The sequence below is a fragment of the Pectinophora gossypiella genome, chromosome 24, assembly GCF_024362695.1.
Source record: "Pectinophora gossypiella chromosome 24, ilPecGoss1.1, whole genome shotgun sequence".
In the NCBI taxonomy this organism is placed as follows: domain Eukaryota; kingdom Metazoa; phylum Arthropoda; class Insecta; order Lepidoptera; family Gelechiidae; genus Pectinophora; species Pectinophora gossypiella.
This window is the reverse complement of record NC_065427.1, coordinates 6,651,329-6,664,687: the sequence shown is the minus strand read 5'-3', so window position 1 is coordinate 6,664,687 and position 13,359 is coordinate 6,651,329. Positions and strand designations below refer to the sequence as shown.

The 13,359-nt window shown below is 38.3% G+C and overlaps 1 protein-coding gene across 2 annotated transcripts in view; it reads right to left on the bottom strand.

Annotated features, from left to right (window-relative positions):
* The window catches only part of LOC126377808 (transcriptional activator cubitus interruptus), a 154,111-nt gene that overhangs the window by 29,780 nt on the left and 110,972 nt on the right, over nt 1–13,359 (bottom strand). For both annotated transcript variants that reach the window (XM_050025671.1, XM_050025672.1), the window contains exon 4: nt 10,825–10,949. In XM_050025671.1, coding sequence (XP_049881628.1) covers nt 10,825–10,949 — 125 coding nt within the window. The remainder of the gene's footprint in view (nt 1–10,824; nt 10,950–13,359) is intronic.

Below are 13,359 nucleotides of genomic sequence, written 5' to 3'. Positions count from 1 at the left end.
CGAGCTCCTCCGTGCTTCGGAAGGCACGTTAAGCCGTTGGTCCCGGCTGCATTAGCAGTCGTTAATAACCACCAATCCGCATTGGGCCCGCGTGGTGGTTAAAGGCCCGATCTCCCTAACCACCCATAGGGAAGGCCCGTGCCCCAGCAGTGGGGACGTTAATGGGCTGGTGATGATGATGATGATTTAACATACCTACTTCAGTCCATATACAGTAAGTGAAAACACTTAAGCCATCGTTTCAGCATGGCTATTTATTTTGAATTATTTCACGACTACATCCTAATTCAGACGTCACATCACATGAACTAAGTACCCACACCTCACCGAGCTTTCTGTTAAACCAAGGAGATAGGTGGTGAGCCGTATCGCCGTCTATAATGGTCGAACCAACTGTGTTAGTGAAGCACTTAAGATATATTTATAACTCATTGGTGCACGTCCGGTATCGGGGTTCCGGTCAACCACAGGACCACATTGACTTTATAAAACTCTTGACTTTAACAAACGCATAAACTCTCAAGCAGCTACCGAATATAAAATCCATCATAATTACTAATCAGTAAGTCAAGGTCAGAGTGAGTGGTTCTTGTCTACATTATAAGCCGGACGGTGTCATCCGAGATGCAGTAAACACAGTGACACATTCCAGTCTACTCCATTGGGATAGAGTTATGCTAGAGTGAAATAGGCTGCAGGAATTGAGATGTTTTTTTAAAAATATAGCATCACGCTGTAGATGATGATGATGTGTGGGTGGATCACGCTTATTCTAGCAATTCTAGTCTTGGAGACTCCCAGATTATAACGAGTTGGAAAAACAGACGACGGACAGTTCCAAACCTTCGCTGTTCGCATCAAAAAGGAAGAGGCAAAACGTTTAGTGCGGATTGGTGGTAAATTCATTTATTTTTTAAATCTTTCGTTTATTCATATTAACGGCTATAGGTAGAAGAAAGGACAGGTCAAATTGTACACAAGTCATAACATACTTGGGTGTGATTTACAAAAATGTCTTTTGTTTATAAGTACTATTTTCCGGTAAGAACCTCTTGTTATACGCTATAAATTTTGCTTTCAATATATAAACTTTTGAAGATAAGCCTTTAAAGATTTGGGAGTGGAATTTTTTGCCGTCTTCTGTATGTCCGAATGCATATAACCCGGATGCTTTCAAGGCCAAAGTGAACAAGCAACTTCTGGGCGAGCTCGCTCCATCTTAGGCCTCGTTAATGCCTTCGGGCAAGTCTGGGGCACAGAGCAAACTCATGAAAGGTAAAAAATAGGTGTCAAATGATCAGCATATCACAAAATAATTGTCAAATCAAAGTGATTTCGAAATTAGGGAATTCCGCATTTATTTAGTATATTTTTGGTAACAGTTGCTGATAAGTCAAAGACCCTTTTTCCTGATATGGTCGGTAAGTCGATATTATGGTAATTTATAAAAAAAAACATCTCGATTCAACACTCACTCACTGGTCCTCATGGACATAATGCTTATACACGTCAAAGTATATCTTAATTAAGTAACTAAGCTCTTAATTAAAGTTGCAATTTTAATTAAGACTTATCCGTATATGTTTTTTCCAAGGATTCTCACTATAAGAAAAAAGTATAGATCGAGATAATTACTAACTATTCAGAGAATACCTGACATATGCGCAGACGCAAGAAATCCTAAGCCCTACGGCTTACAATGAAGCCATTAATGGAAACTATTCCAGTCTTGAATAAAATTAAAACAAGAATTTGGCTTGATTGCGCAGGAGTCAATCGTCAGGATTTTTGTATATTTTTGCAACATTCCTTTGTTTCCTTGATTGCTGTTGATTGGAAAGTATTTTTGAGGAAAAAACTAATTGGATGCTATTGATGAAGTCTTGGTTGGGATGAAAAGCACCTCTACCAAGTGGAGCAGCGTGGTGGACTGAGAAGGCCTGTGCCCAGCAGTTCGACGTATAGGCTGTTTATGTTTTTAAGTGCTTTCGACACTACAGTCTCGCCTCTTTCAACAATATTTTTAATTAATTAATTACTAGTAATGCAATAAGTCAGTGAGTAACTAAGTGAGGAGCTCGGTGGCGCAGCGGTAAACGCGCTCGGTCTGCGATTGTTGAAGTTAAGCAACTTTCGCAAAGGCCGGTCATAGGATGGGTGACCACAAAAAAAGTTTTCATCTCGAGCTCCTCCGTGCTTCGGGACGCACGGTAAGCCGTTGGTCCCGGCTGCATTAGCAGTCGTTAATAAAATCCGCACTGGGCCCGCGTGATGGTTTAAGGCCCGATCTCCCTATCCATCCATAGGGAAGGCCCGTGCCCCAGCAGTGGGGACGTTTATGGGCTGATGATGATAAATGCAATAAAACCTTCTGCATAAAACGGACCATGAAAACAAAAAAAAAATAGTACCAAATTGAGCGTTATCTAAAGATGGCCCAGCCCGGTAAGCGGACCCGTGTTACTGTGGAAAGCGAACACCGCTCGCCAATATTTTTTATTTTTATTTTTAAAGCCGTAAACAGTTTCGTTTCGGGTTAAAAATAACAAGCGGTAACGGGGTTGAGTTTCTTAGTGCTGCGAAAAGGATTGTGGTTTTTTGACTTTGTAGAAATGTGGATACGATATTGAATAGCATTTTTCAATCAAGTATAGTGTTCAGTGGACCTCCGTGGTCCAGTGGTTGACCGTTTGGGGTCTCGGTGGGAACATATCACAAAAATCACTTTGCGTTCCCTAGTTTTGTTAGGACATTACCATTAACCTGATTGTCTAAAAAGTAAAATGATCCGTACTTCGGAAGGCACGCTAATCCGTTGCTCCCGGTTACTACTTACTGATGTAAGTAAGTAGTCGGTACATGAGCCATGTTAGGGGCCTTTGGCGGTTCAATAATAACCCTGACACCAGGGTTGATGAGGTTGGTAATTCACCTCACAACCCACACGATAATAGATGAAGAATCACGTATACGCCTGAGATATGTGAGTGTTTTTAACCGACAAAGAAGGAAGTAGACCTCCTTTATCAGTTAAAAACGATTTAAGTAAAAGATTCAAATATGTTTTGCATATATTTGAATCATTCGATAATTGAGTAGGTACCTATTATCCATTAAACCTTAGATACAAAACACTATAATTATTCCCTTTTCGTTTTATTCCCACCACATTCTGTCGTGATTAATACCTCATATATTAAAGGATACAAATAAAGTGTTCATGCGTATAGACGAACAAACCGACATGTCTATAGCGAATCGCTAATACGTACTGTCTGAGCAACGACTTGTGGTGCAGGGGATTTAGTTTGATATCAAGTCATGAGCGAGAAGCGAAAACTTCAACTCTGTAACGTCACAGAAATCTTTAAAAAAAAGTAGAAAGGAAACGCGCACCAATTCGTAGCTAAATTTACCTCACTCCCTCTGGGTTTTACTTTAGTCTCAAATGGCCGTAAGCAGCTAAGAAGTAAAGCTTCCTCCACATTCATCAATCGTTTCATATACGCACGCCGGTTCAGAGTAGATCGTACTAAAACTTTTCTAAGGACATCTAATTTAGTCAATGTACGTCTTACATCTTCTGCTGCCAGCCCTACCGAAAACCTCGCTTCGGGGTGTCAGTACGTTATAATTTAGGACTACTTACTGTTATTATTATTATTTTTGTCTGTGATGTCCGGGAGTAATAAATGTTTCTTTCTTTCTTTCATATACTTTTTCGTAGTAATGAAACGCTTATTTCTTATGACTTATACCGTCGTGTTGGCACATTAATGCATCCGATACGCTCAGAGGATAGACAATGTTGGGCTAAGTACTTTATACTTTAATCCTGACTACAAATATTTTCACTTTGTTTACGTTTAATTTCGATAAAGAGATTTTTAAAAGTATTTCTTGAAAAAATAAATTCATACAACAAAAAAAATATTGTCCAAATTGGTCCTGGCGTCATCGAATAATCGGGGAACACACATAAAAAAAGATCCCGACAAATTGAGAACGTCCTCCTTTTTTTGAAGTCGGTTAAAAGCAGGCTCAGACGAACATACCGCGATCAGATCCAGGATGTTTTAAAGAAAGGCCAGGTCAAGAGTACAGTCATGAGCAATATAATGTATATAATTATAGGACTATATATAACTTTAGGACTCTGTCGCACTAACATATTTGACATTTAGTGAGACCTACAGTTCAATTTGTCAAAAAAGTTAATGTGACATGGTACCAAAGTGTATACATATTAATGCTCGTGACCGTACTCTAAACCGGTGAGCATGCATGAAGACTTTGATGAGAGTGGAAGAAGCGAAGGTGGTGTCAGGATCGTAGTAAGTGCAAACGGGAGTCTAAACGCGAGTCTAGGTGAATTTATTATCAACCTCATCAACCGTGGTTTCAGGGATATTATTGAGCCGCCAAAGACCCCTGACATGGATCATATAACGACTACTTACTTACATCAGTAAGTAATAACCGGGTCCAACGGCAAATATATATGATAAGAATTTGATCAGAAACACACATATTCTTAACTGCACAATGCAGAGAACATTCGCACAAAAGAAAGATCACAGTACAATTAGCGGCTTTATTGCTACGCCAATTTCTTCCAGACAACCAGAAGAAATTGTTTCCAGTTGCCCTACAAAGAGTAATCATGTTCCGACAAAACATGAATGATAATGAAAGAAAATTGTCTTCAAACAACTGTCATCCAATTAAACCCTCACTAAAACCAAGCAATTATACACAACAAAAAATCCATTTACTTATAAGCTTCCACATTCCTTGACTTCTTAACGAGAATTAAAATAATACGCGGCCATTTTTGTTAAATGAGACAAACGTAAAAGGAAACTGAGTTAATCTTTCGAAACCTCTTAATTATAGGGGCGTACAACCCTTTATGCCTTTAGCATGCCAATTTCAACCCGTGTCTTGTGGCCTAAAGGTGTGTAACATTGTGAGCGGAAAAGAGAAATAACTCCGTTGCAAAATAGCAATTTTAAAATCAGAATTCAATGGACGACTGCAAACTTAGAAAAAGTTTGTACTGCGTACTGTTGAGTGCTCCTAAATTTTGACAGTTCCCCAAACTGTCCAGCTACAATTCGTGATAAATTTCTACAAAATGTGGAGCAACTGCTATTATATACGCGCAAACTGTTATAGTATGAAAATACAATCATGTTTGCTTACTCAAATAATAGGGGAAACTGACTTTAAGAACTCTCAACAGTAGCGACACCTGATGAGAGAAATAGGCAGTTTTGTAACACACATTCATCGCATGATGAACTATGTACCACGACTCACAAAGCTTTTTGTTAGAGAACATAATTATATTTCATAAAAAGTCTCCTTCTGTTTCTGCCGTATCGTCTGTTTCGATAAAAGAGGTAACCTTAATGCATAGAATAAATATAATAAGGAATAACAGAACGGCAACTCTCCGCTCCCCACCAGATCTGAGTTAGGGTTACCTAACCCCCCCCCCCCCCCCCCCCCCGGACATAGTTTAGACTTGAATCGTGAAGGCTCCGCGCGGATTGTTGTTTTTATTTTTTATCAGTTTCGTTTATATGTTCGAATTTTGAAATTGGACGCCGGCGTTCTTTTGTTTGATACGAATATTTGATCTCATAGTAATTGCCCGCGCCGGTGCGTGGCGCCTATAAATATTTATTTTTCATAGTGATTGTTCATCAAAACAATAGGCTAAATGCTTAATGTAATTGGCAGCCCTCAGACGTCACGCACACAGATGCGCGTGTACGACAATGTCAATGTGTGATGTCTGTGTAAAACGAGGTTGTTTGTATGAAGTGTCCTGGATGTGCCTGGTGGCAGGGGCGCAAGAATGACGTATCTACATAACAATCAGTAACCCGCCACTCGCTCAAACTAGCCACATCCCCAGCCAAGTTCACTCCTTTAATAGCCACAGAAGCTATCTGTCATCGCATTGAACACTACAACGGACTTTCCATCACAAAACCTTGGGTTAAAGACCAAATTTCCTCAACTAAGCACCGACACGACAGGAATAAGTCCCAAGTCTTTCGAAGTCGTGAGTTCTTACCTTAATTAACACCTCTCCGTATAGATAAATTGTGACGATAGGTACAATGGTCGTTTCTTGGTTCCGTTTGTAATATATCGTTTAATGGTCACGCGGTTATGTGGCTATGAGAATGAATAATCTACGCTTCTCTTCTATCGTGTTGTGAGGTGGATTACCAACCTCAGCAACCCTGGTGTCAGGGTTACTATTGAGCCGCCAAAGGCCCCTGACATGGCTCATGTAACGATTACTCACTTACATCAGTAAGTAGTAACCGGGACCAAAAGCTTAACGTGCCTTCCGAAGCACGGATCATCTTACTTTCGGACCATCAGGTGATCAGCCTGTAATATCCTAACTGAACTAGGGATCACAAAGTGATTTTTGTGATATGTCCCCACCGAGATTCGAACCCGGGAGCTCCGGATCGTGAGCCCAACGCTCAACTGGACCACAGAGGCCGCTATCTACGCTGAAGGACACGTAGTGGCGGTGCTAAAAGCACACCTCCGACACTCCTTATAAAAATGTCATTCTTCTCTTGTGCCCATAGCTTGTGCCGCATAACGCATTAGTGTGAGCGAGACAGAGTTCGTGCGCTCTCCCTTACTCCTTACCAGCTTACGGCCATTTAAGACTAAATTAAGACCACAGAGGAGGTGAGGTCGGCGCTCGATGCGAATTAGTGCGGGGCGGAGTGTTTTATTTAGTATTTTTATTTTATTTTATTTTATTTTGGACAACAGACAGTCATAATACAGCATTTATGTGTTACGTAGATAAGTGAAGACAAAAAGTGCCCACAATTTAACCTTCTATGCTTAGTATTACTTTTTGTTCTACGTCGAGAGCTTTCCATAGCCGAAAGCCTATTACATGGACTTAAACATAGCTGGCGAACAGTGGGTGTATAAACTTTACGCCACTGTTTACCCCTTCGGGGATACCAGCGTGATATATAATATGATACCCGGCTATACAGGTTGTGAGAAGCTTCAGCAGTTTTAGGCGGATGAGACGTTCGTTATGTAAAAAATTGACGATTCAAAGTGTAACTATGTTACCTACTGAATAAAGATATTTTGTTTTAAGTTTACGCGGTTATTATCATAATTAAAACACATAATAACGGATTCTTACCGCGTAATGACATCCAGTGATCATGGCACTTGCAACAGTGTCAAAATATCGGGAGTCTCATATCCCTACTTTAAACGCGGTAAGAACCCGTTATTATGTGTTTTAATTATGACAATGGTGCTTATTCCTGTAAATACCATCTAATTTTATTTTAAGTTATATCTGTCCTTTTCTTATCCGCCGAAAAGGAAAGGGACGGGTAATCGACAAGCATAAAATTTATGGAACACACGTCAATTTTAAGCACAAATCTAAAACAACCGTCTAAAAATTTTACATCAGTCAATAACCCGACACAGTTAGTAGACAGCATGTCAAACGGATTGCATACCAGTGACGTACCTTTTTGATTCGTTCGGGTTATTCATTAATTTACTCATTCTTCCTAAAATTAAGAGCTGTGAATCATCCGTCCCTTTCCTTTTCGACGGATATGAAACTGACGGATATAACTTAAAATAAAATTAGGCTGTGTCTGCAGGAATCGGGGCCAATAACCGCGTAAACTTAAAACAAAATATCTTTATTCAGTAGGTAACATAGTTACACTTTGAATCGTCAATTTATTACATAACGAAATCAGATATATAATTAGAATAAAGATATTTTTGAATTTGAATTTGAATATTATGTTAAAATAAAAGGAAGTTTTGTCTGCAATAATTGACATCAATAACGCGTAAAATTAATTTGAATTTCAAATACAAACCTAGTATGTATGTGCCTATTATGTACATCACTACACATCTGTTTTGCAAATCCCCTTTTTGCGTAATAGAAGTCGCCTATACCATCTCTTGGAGCATTTTATGAGAATTCCAAATGGTTTCACCTGCTTAGCGTAATAGTGCAGGTTCGAATCCTGTCCTTATCAAGTCGAGTCTACCTGTAGTTGTACTTTTGTACTTGTGGTTGACACTTTCATTCGATATTCCTTCTTGGTTCGAACTCCGGTACCGGACTTGCGCCAATGAGTTATTAATTTACCTTAAGTGCAGTTTTCACTTGCACAATTGTCTCGACCATTATAGACGGCTAGATTAAGTAAATTAAATTCATGTTTTTTGGGGTTATTTATACGTTTTTACAATAAAATACCAGATAATATTTTAAATTTGTCAGAGAATAAATTTAAAGCTCACGTGAAGCTTACTTTATGTAAAAAAGCTTATTATAATGCCTATTAATGATTACCTAAATGATAAAAATGTCTGGTATTGAATGTGTTCCTCTAGTTATTAAATAACTTGTAATGTTCCCTCATTGATTTACTTAAAAGATGTGATGCTGTTGCAGTTTCTTGTCATTTCTTCTCCTCAGCCATAACACCTTGCGAAATGACGTAAATTCAAAAATGTTACATTGACCTTCAACAAGTTTATCCATGATAATTACGTTGAATAAATGATTTTGATTCTGATTCTGACGGCGATACGGCTCATCACCTATCTCGTTGCTTGAACAGAAAGCTCGGTAAGGCGTAGGTACTTAGTTCAATTTGCGATGGATGTATGGCTATTCCAATGAGGTATAGTGATGAGCTTAGAAATATAATAAAGCTTCTTTAGTTTTTTACCATATATATATTTCTCCTCTAAATCTAAACAAACACCTAAAATACAATTGTTATAATTCTGTAACAACCACAATTACATCCACGTATTTTTCATGTCCTCAAAAATATAGGTCAAATCAAATCAAATATACTTTATTGCACAGCACTACATTTAAACAAATAGGTCCAATAAAAAATAAAATAAATAAATAAATAATAATAATATAAATAATTAAAAATTAATAATTATTATTTATTAATTATTATTATTAATAATAAATAGAACAAAAACAATCTCAGCCTCAAAACATTTTTGTTTTTCCATCGTATTTTTTTTTATTTCGGCCAGTGTTGCAATGTCTCGTAAACATTTTACTCGATTAGAGTTGACCTTATACTCGTTCACCCTGCCATAGAGCATGTCCTGATGCACTATATCTAAATTTTACGTTATTATAACAGTATGAGGTGAGGTGGATGTAAGTGCAATGAATTCTGAGATAAAATTCAGCATAGCATAGACCATACTTCACCACGCTGCTCCACTGCGGGTTGGCGGAGCCAAGTAGTCCAGCCAAGTAGTTACTGCCATTTGCGGTAAATCTACAATAAGTCGCGTCAAAAGTGTAAGTACACTTCGGTATCATGTCAAATTAACTTTTTTGACAAATTGAACTGTAAGTCTCACTAAATGTCAAATATGTTAGTGCGACAGAGTTCTAAAGTGCGTACATGATATTGCTCATGACTGTATGTATGTTTTAAATCAAACTAGCAGTCAGTAGTTACATGTACAAATGTAACGATACACTCACTGATGATAAACGTAACTTGATACTAATGACAGTGCATACCCAGACACCGATAGCTGCGCCAGTGCAATGTGAAACGATAGTAGCTGGAACGAACTATACAGGGTGTTAGTGACATCGTAACGAAAACTTTGAGGGATGATTCCGACCATGATTCTGAGTTGATATCAAGTTGAATTTTCCGTCGTTATAGTATAGAACTGAAAATAAATTAAAAATACGCAAAAATTTTCATGAATGTTCCAACAAGAAAAATCACTTGATATCAACACAGAATCATGGTCTGAATCATCCCCCTCAGTATTTGTTACGGTGTCACTAACACCCTACCTACTTGTATGGCTACTCGTACTGTGTACTTGTACAAAGTGTGATTCATTCAGCTTATTATTCTGAGTTGATATCAAGCGGAATTTTCCATCGCAAAAGTATAAAATTGTAAATAATTTAAAAAAACATCGCTTCCTTCAGTATTCGTTACGATGTCACTAACACCCTGTAGGTATAGATGCAAATTATATCAGACACAACGACTTGTAAACTATCTAGGTATACGAATCGCTAGGTGGTAGCGGAATGGTGTCCAAGGGATGGTATGCGATATCGTTGGGGGGTGGTTACATTTTCCTCACCTTATCTGGAAGAAATCGCTTTAAACAATAAGGCCGCCATTTGCCATATACTCAGTTAAGAGTCTTTTGTTTTGATTCCTTTTTATTTTGGTGCAATACAGTATATTTGTATCGACACTCGGCTTCGCACCAATTGGTATTGGTGCCGAAGTAGATTTACTTCGAGCCGGGATTCAAACCCGTGACACTACAATATTAATCGAATCAATAATTTTTACAATAAGTCATGTGATCTTCGAACAAGTCATCCTACAAGCGAATGATCCCTTATTCGATACCTACTGCAAAAATTACATGTTAATTAAAAAGCGTGGCCGACATGGAAGTCCTTAAATAGGCTCCGGACACAGGTTGGCCGCTGCAAGGATAATCTTTGCAGATGGGGATATCTGGTTAATGGTTGCGATGGGTGCGAGTGTGGAGTATCACCACAAACTATGGCTCACCTTTTGTGCTGTCCTAAGTGCCCTAACACCTGCACTATTAAACACCTTCTCGAAGCCACTGACAATGCCGTAAGCGTGGCCAATTATTGGTCAGCAAAAAATCCATCGACTCGCAAAGAAGAATAAAAAAAATTAAAAAAAAAAATACAGAAACAAAACAAAATGTTACCTCGTAAAGTGTTAGTCCCGTACAAGGGATGGTCGTAAGGAACTGGTCGGTATGCAGGGTGTAGGGCTGCGAGGTAGCTCAGCTCACTGGTGGCCCCTGCAGCCGCCGCCGCTGCTGCCGCTAGCCTAGAAGAGAAGAGAAGATGTTAGAAGAGACAAAGAAGATTTGGAAGTAACACAATCCATCATATGTCGACCGATATACGTATATCTGACAGAAATTCATACATACATAAACAGCCTATATACGTTCCACTGCTGGGCACAAGCCTCCCCTCAATCAACCGGAGGGGGTATGGAGCATATTCCACCACGCTGCTCCAATGCGGGTTGGAGGTGTTTTTACGGCTAATAGCCGGGACCAACGCCTTTACGGAATCATCTTACTTTTTCAGACAATCAGGTGATTCAAGCCTGAAAAGTCCTTAACAAACAAAGGACAGTCTCACAAAGTGATTTCGACAATGTCCTCATCGGGAATCGTACCCGGATCTCCAGATTGCGAGCCTAACTTTCTAACCACTAGACCACAGAGGCTGTTCTGATCGAAATATATTTTTGAATAATTATGTACCCAAGCAATGAGAAAATAAATATTTATTACGTTAAATTTGTACAACGTCAGCTTTTTTATTATTTTTGGGGACTCAGCCTGTAAAGTCCCCCATTGACGCTACACAAAGTCACCAAAAAGTTTTATTAACAACCCCTAGGTGTCCATATTCAATCTTATTTCTCGGACATAACTTACATGACTACTACACAATGACACTGATTTTAGGGTTCCTTAAGTAGAACGCTCAAAGCGCCGTATATGATACCTACTATCATAAAATTACATTATCAAGACTACCTTTATTCATTAATGTAGTTTTCTTTCTATTTTTAATTAATTTTTGGTCATAATGTGATATGTGAATATATTAATAATATGTGTGTATATGTGAATATACACATAAACTTACGACCATAATCCGTACTCGAATGGGTTGGGAAAAAATTGAATAGCATCGAAACGACAAGAAGAAGTAGTAGTTACTCTGACAAACCATCCTAACGTAAAATAATATTAGACTAACTATAACTACTAAATATTCAATCTACCCACGTTTTGTGTCTGTATTTGTACCTTTCTTTCGGAACCCCTATCCTTTAGCCCCAATTCACACTTCCCATCTTTTTTTTTTCAGATCTATTCAAGGCATCCGAATCGTCCAGCCAAGGCCTAACAGTGGGACACCCTACAAAAAGGCGCAGTTAGTGACGTATCTACACTCGTCTGCCGGTTCGAAACTTTCGGGCAAAAAAATAAACATCTGAACAACAATAGACATGATTTTGTTAAATGTTAATTATGTTGTCGGGAAAGTGACTAGAAGAAATAAAAATAAATCGGGAAATCGGATTCGAGACATCGAGTAAATATTTTATTTTTTATTTGTAAGGTGGGTAATGACCAGACCATAGATAAATTAATAAATCACATTTACCACTGGCGCTAAAATCCATACTAATAATATTATTATAAAGTAATATTGTCCGTCTCAAACCTTTTCACTCTTAAACCTCTCGACAGATTTACCTAGATGAAATTTGCTATGGAGATAGTTTGAAACCTAGAGAAGAGCTCAGGGTAGTTTTTATCTCCAAAATCATGCTTTAAGGGGATCAAAAGGGATGGAAAAGAACGTGGCGCGCGCGATAACCCAAATCCACAGGGATGGAGTCGACCTTTTTGTCAAAATATTTGACCAATTTGACCAAGATTTGTCCAATTGTATTAAGTTTACACGATTATTATCACACACACTGACACTGACAGTGTCGAAATATCGGGAGTCTCATATCCCTGCTTTAAATGCGGTAAGAACCCGTTATTATGTGTTTTAATTATTTGTCCAATTGGCGCCAATAGCTACTACTTATAGGCACTATGAAGATCAATCACCATTCCCACGTTTCATAAACGCAAGTTTTTTTTTTAAACAAAGTGAGCTTAAAGCGCAAATCTAACAAACAATATAAAACAATGGAGCGGTTGGTAATAAAATTATTATACAAATCAAGTTCATAATAACGTGATCTCAGAAAATTGTCGGGCGGTACCGGGAGGATAAAGAAATTATCCAACTTACCAAGCATAGAGGTTGGTAAGCTTAAAGGAGTTAGTGTTAGTGTTCTGTGAAGACACAATTTTAGACAATTATTTTTGATGCTCAATTTGTTCTATATGTCGGGATAATGCATTTTATTTTGGGTTACTACCTGTCTTTTACTTACATTTACCTATTCAGTTATATAAAGGGGAAACCTACATCACTTGAGGCCTTAGCAAAGCTGCAAAAGAGTATGTATGACAATCGTAAAAGTCACTGTGGCACCATTATAGATAGCGATACGGCTCACCACCTATCACGTTGGTCTAACAGAAAGCTCGATGGAGTATGGGTACTCAGTTCATCTTGCAATTGATGTATCTGACTACCACAATTGAGATATAGTTGTGAGCTTATATGTGTATTATGTGAGGAGCTCG